The sequence below is a fragment of the Lineus longissimus genome, chromosome 7 (genome assembly GCF_910592395.1).
Source record: "Lineus longissimus chromosome 7, tnLinLong1.2, whole genome shotgun sequence".
NCBI lineage: Eukaryota > Metazoa > Nemertea > Pilidiophora > Heteronemertea > Lineidae > Lineus > Lineus longissimus.
The window spans coordinates 3889478-3897644 of NC_088314.1; the positions used below are offsets into that span (position 1 = coordinate 3889478).

The following is an 8167-nucleotide window of genomic DNA, read 5'->3' on the forward strand; positions in this document are numbered from 1 at the left end:
AAGACAAAGTTGTGAAAGACGGGAGTCTTCCAACTGCGGTTATGAAAGACTGGGGACGACTAGTATTTCCTGGCTACACCAGTCCGTAGTGAAAGACAAGGGACTATACCTCCTGCTACACAAGCCACCGGTTGTGAGAAACAGGGGACCGAATTGTGAAAGACAGGTGCTATTCCTCCTGTTACACCAGCCGCTTGCGAGATCGAGGACTATACGTCCTGCTGCAATAGCCACAGGTTGAGAGGGACAGGGGACCAAGATGTGAAGGAGGGGTTGTGGGGGGGGGGGGGGGGGTATTATACCTCCTGCTTCACCAGCCACAGGGTGTGGAAGACATATACTCCTGCTCCACCATATAGGTACGAGATGTGATGGACAGAGGACCAAGCTGTGAAAGACTGTAGACTATCATACAGGTTGTAAGAGACACAGGACTTTACACTCAAAGGATACGAAAGACGGCTACACCAGTCCGGAGTGAAAGACATGTGACTGTACCTCCTGCTACACCAACCGCCGGTTGTGAACGACAGGGGAACAAGTTGTGACCGACAGGAGTGTTAGGGAGCCATTTTTCCTGCTACACCAGCCGCTTGTCGTTGAAGACAAGCGACAAGATCACCAGTTTTGAAAGACCTGAGTTATACCTCCTGCTTCACCAGCGCAGCCTCTGGGTGTGACAGACAGGGGACAATACCTCCTGGTTAACCATATAGGCTGTCATAAGCACTTTACTTCGATCTGCTTTGCCAGATACAAGTTGTAAGAGACAGAGGACCAAGTTGTGTAAGACCAGAGTCTTCCTACTGCGGTTATGAAAGACTGGGAACGACTACTATTTCCTGGATACACCAGTCCGCAGTGAAAGACAGGGGACTATACCTCCTGCTACACCACCAGCGACTGGTTGTGAGAAACAGGGGACCAAATTGTAAAAGACAGGAGCCATTCCTCCTGCTACACCAGTCGCTTGCGAGATCGAGGACTATACGTCCTGCTGCAATAGCCACAGGTTGCGAGGGACAGGGGACCAAGATGTGAAGGAGGGGGGAGGGGAGGGGGGAGGGGAACATGAGCCGATATGTAAGAAGAGATGTGACTGTTTTTGAGCTCCATTGCAGACAGACGTTGATGGACTGAGATGTGACTCTGGTGTGTTGAGACTGAATCAGCATCACAACTGCCAAAACAATGTTGATTGTCCAAATGTGTCTTTCACATCGGAGCCCACCCAGAACTGTATAAAGACACCTCGAACAACACATGTGCCAGATTGTACCTCATCAGCAGTGTGATCAGCTCTGGGAGGTCCTTTGGACTGTCACAATCATATCACATCTCTACTGGACCGATTTTCAGGACTGTCACATTCGCATCTCTGTCCGCGTATGATTGGAAATCAACAACCAGCTATGGGAGGTCATTTGGACTGTCACAATCAGGTCTCTAGTAGGATGTGCTGGAATCAATGAAGAACTCTGGTCGGTCTTCAGAACGGTCACATCCACTTTTCTATCTGAATGCGATGAGGAAATTGGTCCCGATAGTGTACATTTATTCTCCCTCTTGTCTTTTGGTTTTGATCAGCCAGCGATACAGACAAACGGGCAACCAATCATTGTTGAATTTTACAATTTTATTCCAGTTCTGTGTTCCTGAACACTTTTTCATTTATCAGTGTCAATACAAATTTGGGATAATATTGAATCATTTGACAAAGAAGTAAAATATCATTGAATGCACCATGACTGTGAAGGTTAATAGTTGTCATCTTTTATAGATAATCCTTACTGATCCACTAGTTCAAGTCAGAAATCAACTGAAGAAGTATGTCTTGAATTCCTGCATACCAAAATTGTGCGCCATTTTTTAATTTCCTTCAGTTCGAGCAAAGACTCCTTGAAATCATGTTGCATCCACTAACAATATAAGATGCCACCTGGATTTCTGCATCAGTGAAAGCCTCAAATAGACTATTTAAAGTGGTATTTACATATCATTACATTATAACAGTGAAGGAAATGCAACAATGAGATAATGACCTAATCATCCCCATCCTAAAATAAGGAAATTCTAAAACAATAAACAACAGCTACTCTCCCCCTCCATTATCCAAAAAGCTGCCATTTTAGTTCAGTAGATTTTCTCCTGATTTTTAAGCCAATTGTTATTATATTTATATCGTACTGATTCCGACTCTCATTCATTACACAGTGGGTTATACAAATCTAAGTTACATTTAGGACATTTTACCACAAATCTAGCAGATCTCTCAAACTCTACTCGACAACCAAGAACTGAAAATAGTTATCATGACGTTGTAAGGGCCACATCAACACAGCGAACATATAATTATGATATTCCTGAGGTAATCATACGGTCAGCAAACAATTGGGAAAATTAACGGCATGAAGAAACACAATCTGACACCAATAATATGCCACTGTGACAATATTGATTATGGGACATATTCCTTACCAAAATGACCGCTTTTCACTTTTCTAGGCCGACAAATCCTACTTGTTGTGCTATTTCCTAATTATGAGATACAACTATGATATCCCCACATTCCCTCGTATACATGAATGTACCTAACTTTATCATCAGCACAGCCCCTCTTAACCATTATTAACACACCTTGACCTACATGGAGAAACATTCTCGTAATAAGGAAAATACAATCAACATATGACTGCTTTGACAAAGTACTGAAGTGAAAGATACATTTCAATCCAGAAGAATTTAGATAAAAATCACATTATTTAGGACAACTCATTAAACAACGGCAATCAAGTCACAGCTAATGTATAAAGTACTTATATCAACCCCGATGAACACAACTGTGTGGCAGTGTGTACATTTCACACAATGGTTTACAGTTGAAACCTGTCACGAAGTCCCCCCAGTATTGGAGGTTTGTTGTGACAAGATTTGACTGTAAATTAGTTCTCGTTCTACATAATAATATGACCATAATAATATGTACTAATACCCACAATCAAAATGGCTGCCACTTTGAAACATACACTATCGAAGGGGACACAATGCTTCTTTCATCACAATACATGATTTATGACCACTAACAACAGCTTTGTCAAAAGGTTTTATTTAGTAATTCAATGACAACAAAGTACTTTCAGACACGAGGGTATTTTGACAGAAACAGAAATGTGAACTTTGCTGTCAAAATACCCACATGTCCAGAAACAGAATGATAACTTCTTGGTCCAGCACTGTCTTGAAATATTGCCTAATAGTCCCTGAAATCCCGTCGCCCACCCCTGTAACCCCCACCACCTCCTCCCCGTCGAAATCCACCACTATTCCGCGAATCTCCATTACTCTTCCCCCACGAGTTATCGTTGTAACCACGACTTTTGTTATATCCTCCCCCGCCTCCATAGCCACTTCGCCCACCTCCATAACCACCGCCTCCACCTCGGCCGAAATTCCCTCCTCCGTAACCACCACCATAACCGCCCCCTCCTTGGTAACCCTCATCTAGTAACTCAGGCAGTTCAGTGGCCTTTGTCAGGTTATCGAATTTCCCATCGACCCAGCGGTCTTCTATGACGTTGTTGTGTTCTGATGGCAGGTCAAATGCACAGCCCTGTTGAAATAAAATTAGCAATTGAACAAATGTAGATGAAATATCTGCCAGCTCTGATTGTCTCTCTGGCACAGACACCGTGTACAAGGAATTTTTGATTTATGGCTCATTCAAACAAGCAATCGAAGTAAAGCAGTGTGGTCAGAGTATGGTTGTGCCGGGAAGCATATCAATGACCCCTTGATTTCAGGTCTCGACCATTACCACTAGATCCTGCCATTCCTCACTCACAGATTTGTTTGGTACACTTACCATTCTATCTTTGGTAAACCTCATTCCTTTTATCTTCTCCTTGACTTCCATCGGTATAGACCGCTCTAACGACCGCCAACAGTAGCCTATCGTGTTCATCACAATATTTGTTGTGAATAGATAAGTAGTATAACCCTGGAACAGAAGGTAAATAGGTAAATATTAAAGGTCCAGTTGATGAGATAACACTCTTGCAGACTTGTTTATGAATTGCTGAATATCATACAACATCAAGATTCATCAGGGTAGGAAGAAAGAGAGAACAGAGCTGTATTCACAGCCTGATCATTCCGACCCTATTATTCTACACACCTCTTGTGAAGTCAAAATCGACCTCGTCTTGATATCCGTGCTCCCTGAAATAAGTGCTAAAGCAGCCGACAGTGCATTGACAGCACCTCGATCCTCTATCACTCGCTCCGCAGCCCCTTTGAAATGTTCTAACGTAGCCGGTGGTACAGAGTCCAGTGACCGTGCGGCATCATCTGAAGCCGATTTTATAATATCTGCCATTGTCGGGGCTCCTATTCTTTTGAACTTGATACCCTGGAATAGACCAAAAAGGGAACATCTAGTCTTTTCTCTTGAAAATTGAAGGGCATAGTACCAAATAAGAATTGTGGACGTAAAAAGTGAGATTCTTGAGGATCATTTGAAAGAAATCACGTTTCAACTTACCGCTTTCTGTTCGACCCAATAGAGGGCATTATCTTCCCTAGGTTTATAGAAGCAAACACAGATCCCTTCTCTTCCAGCCCGACCAGTTCGACCGGCTCTGTGAATGTACGAGTCAACGTCCTGCAATGAAACGCAAAACAATGTTTTAAAAGTCATAGAAAGTTCTGTGAAGCTCAAGTTAGTTATGACAGGGGAGTCTCAAATAATCAGCATATCATGCACATCACAGCATAATTGGATGATTTCCTTAATGATCCGAAGGTTGAACTCTCCCTGGCTTCAATTTTTTGTAGCGTGGGCCACTACTTTTTTGCGAATAACTCTGTATGGAAAATATGCCCAGAACATCACCTTGAGGCAAGGCAAGCTGCCCATCAGCAGGATAACTTCTCATTCTAATCAACAGTTTGTGACCTGATTCACTTCTCTATATTGAGTTTCTGAGCATGGGTCTTACCTTTGGTGGTGCACACTGAATAACCAAGTCAACCTCTGGAATGTCAAGACCACGTGCGGCGACATCTGTAGTTACCAGGCAGCGGTATTTACCTTCACGGAATTTCTGAAATGGTAATAAGAAGCGGGGTGTCATTTGTCTGTCCTTCAAATGAGACTTATACTGGAGGTTCCTTATATCATGTGCCTATGCCAGGGTGAGTAAAAGAACAGAATAACTGAATACGGGAAATGACACTTTAAATTTATCCTCTTGTTGCCATGCTTACTTACCTTCAATACAATTTCTCGTTTTGGTTGTGGAATGTCTCCGTGTAACACATGTGTGTCCTGTTTGATAGCAGTTCCGCATGCAAGTTCATCAGCATCTTTCTTCGTCTGACAGAACACCATGGCTCGGCCATGACTCCCACTGTACACCTGAACGATGTCTCCGATAGTTGATCCTCTGTCTTGATAGCTGCATTTGATGGCATAATGCTGAAACAGAACTCAATTATGTAAGAGATTTTCATCGTATTGTGAACTTTGCAGAATTAAATCGTTTCAGTGGAAATAGCGCAACTGAACTTGAAAGGCCAGGAATGAGTGCAAGAACTGGGTCACCAGCACTTTCCAAGAAATGGGAGTTACTGGTATCATCTTGGTCAACAGACTGCCCTCTTTTGACTGCAATCATAATCATTGATTTTTGTATGGCATGCCACTTCTCTAGATGATTCCTCAACTTTCAACTTACTTTGACGGTGGTAGAAGTTTTCATTCGATCGCGACCGACCATGTCAACCCGGACTAAATCGTCACTCATATATTTCATGGCAACTTCATTTACCCACTTGGGCACGGTCGCTGAGAATAACAAGGTCTGAGGATTCTTCTGGGATTCTGGAACAAAGATTAGTTTGTCGTTAAGGGTTGAATAACAGGCTTCTCAATTGCACGAAATACACACTGCTTAACAGTGTGTAACCAAGTTATAGGGGAAGGGGTTGATCCTCCTAAGCGAGTTCTGGAGGTTTAAATGGTCAACTAAAAAATGCCCAAATCAAAGAAAGCAGGTTGTGTCCCAATGGATGCAATCGGGTAGTCAAGTAAAATTGAGACATATTTTTTGGCAAACAAACCTCGGTTGTAAGCAGATTTAAGGATTTCCTCCACATTATCAGCAAAACCCATGTCCAACATTTGGTCGACTTCATCAAGGATGACATATTGCAGCTTTGAGAAGTCAAGAGTGCCCTTTCTCACGTAATCAAGTATTCTCCCAGGGGTCCCTATGACGACATCTAGACCATTCCGAATGGCAGTCTCTGGAGAAAAAAAGATTACAAATTACGACATGCACTGTATCATATACATTCTCAGCATTTACATCCTTTTTGATACTTGCTGTTAAGCATTTTGTTTTTTCTCTCGGCAGAAGGCTTGTTACATGGGCCATTATCTTTATTTTGAAACTCACACATGTAGAGCACACTTCTGAAATACTGTACTGACCTTGCGGTATGTATGATGTGCCACCGTATATGCACGTCACAGCGAGATCTTTACCAGCAATAGCTTCAAAGTCATCGTGAACTTGCTTTGACAACTCTCTAGTGGGTGCCAGGGCCAAAGCTTTCGGCGGCTGTCCCCTTTTACATGTCTCCTTCCGTAGTAACTCAACCAATGGGAGTACAAATGATAATGTCTTTCCACTTCCAGTTCCTAGAGGTAAAAAGATGTCTTGTCATAACACAAAGTAAACTTAAAGAATAATTTGAGCACAATTTTAACACAAAGTCTAACCATGGAGTTGAATTCTTGTTGGTAGTTTATCCAACCCTGCCAGGATATGCTGGGCCAGGATGGAGCTTATCCTAATCTCATACAACAATGAACCTGCCTGCAGTCTTCTTAACAGAGCTAATTTTGTTATGGTTCATGAAAAACAAAATTGATTTGAACAAGAGCTTTCCATAAACATTTTGACACTCAAACATACTCTCTTGAACAAAAGAGCCTAAACTAAACTTACTCGCTTGTGCAATCATGTCCTGTCCAGCTAACACATGGTCAAAGGTCTTTGATTGAATAGGGAAAAGATACTGGATGCCTTTAACTGAAAATGAAGAGTAAAATTATAACAAGTCCCCACTTAAAATCACAGGAAGTATTCAGTGAAAACAAGTTTAAAACATGGCTAGGAAACAAAAGGTGACGTCCATGTTATATTTCAGCTTTTATTCTACAATTTTTTCTCCTTCGTTTGCTGTTTTTCTGCCCTTGGCCCCTTGGGCAGGCTAATGCCAAAGTGCTAAGATCGGCAATTCGCTTTTCTCAAAAAAGTCTGAGGGTGGCAAATGTCTAACCTTTTAGTCGCTCAATGACAGGTTCTGATAATTTGAACTTCTCAAACGCGCCATCAATTTTCTGATCTTCTGGGTCAATGTCGGCATCATCCATATCAATCTTCTCTGTTTTCTTGACTCTCTTTGGCTTTGGTGGTTCGGCATACTCGTCATCACTGCCTGCAGACTTTCGTTTGCTGGTTTTCTCATCCTATAGAAAGAAAACAATCGGGAACATTTAGACATTGACAGGATCTGCCACCTTGGGCCGCCAGGGTCAAAGACTAAGAGTAAGGACACCGGTCTGGACAGTCAAGGATTGGGCATCGATTCGGAGGGTCGGGAAAACAACAAAACAACCAAAATTAAAAGCCAAAATGTTTTGAACTCTTCCTGACACGATCGAGCCAATGTCTGGCTTCTTTGCCTGTGAATTCTGAAGATCTATTCTAAACTATGCGCCATGCCATAACGCAACACGTACATTGTACAATGCATAAGGCCCTGCATGGCCCATGGCAATCATGGCTTCCATTTCAATAATCATGAAAAAACGACCACAAAAATCACCTTATCTTTCTTCCCATTCTTCTTCTTATCCTTTTTCCCTAATTTCCCTTCCATCTTGGACTTTTTCTCCTTCTTTTCTTCTACGCGACTTGGCATAAGTAGCTCATATAACTTCTATTTTTCAGGTTTTATTCAATCAAAATTTTAGGAAATTCACAAAATGGAAATGCACGTGCGGACTTTTCGTACCTCCACTTTGGAAGATTGAGTTGGCTAAAAAATACGGAACCGAAACTCAACGAAATGCGAAACGAGGAAACTCGTTCCCAAG

At 42.2% G+C, this 8167-nt stretch overlaps 1 protein-coding gene across 1 annotated transcript; it reads right to left on the minus strand.

The window, feature by feature from the left end:
* Positions 1-1615: 1615 nt before the first annotated feature.
* Positions 1616-8101, minus strand: LOC135491486 (nucleolar RNA helicase 2-like). Its single transcript, XM_064777381.1, has 12 exons — positions 7897-8101; positions 7348-7537; positions 7014-7097; positions 6494-6703; positions 6121-6306; positions 5736-5881; positions 5270-5476; positions 4998-5102; positions 4541-4660; positions 4175-4408; positions 3863-3997; positions 1616-3610 (listed from the first exon to the last, which is right to left on the minus strand). The coding sequence occupies exons 1-12, from the start codon at positions 7990-7992 to the stop codon at positions 3251-3253; spliced, it is 2073 nt and encodes a 690-aa protein (XP_064633451.1). The 5' UTR covers positions 7993-8101; the 3' UTR covers positions 1616-3250.
* Positions 8102-8167: the final 66 nt, after the last annotated feature.

What these genes read in the sequence shown, in the direction of transcription:
- LOC135491486 (XM_064777381.1), bottom strand. Translation starts at nt 7,992, where the DNA reads ATGCCAAGTCGCGTAGAAGAAAAGAAGGAGAAAAAGTCCAAGATGGAA. An exon ending in AGAATGGGAAGAAAGATAAG is followed by an intron (nt 7,538 to 7,896) that starts GTGATTTTTGTG and finishes TTCTTTCTATAG; the next exon opens with GATGAGAAAACCAGCAAACG. An exon ending in GGTTTACCAAAGATAGAATG is followed by an intron (nt 3,611 to 3,862) that starts GTAAGTGTACCA and finishes TTATTTCAACAG; the next exon opens with GGCTGTGCATTTGACCTGCC.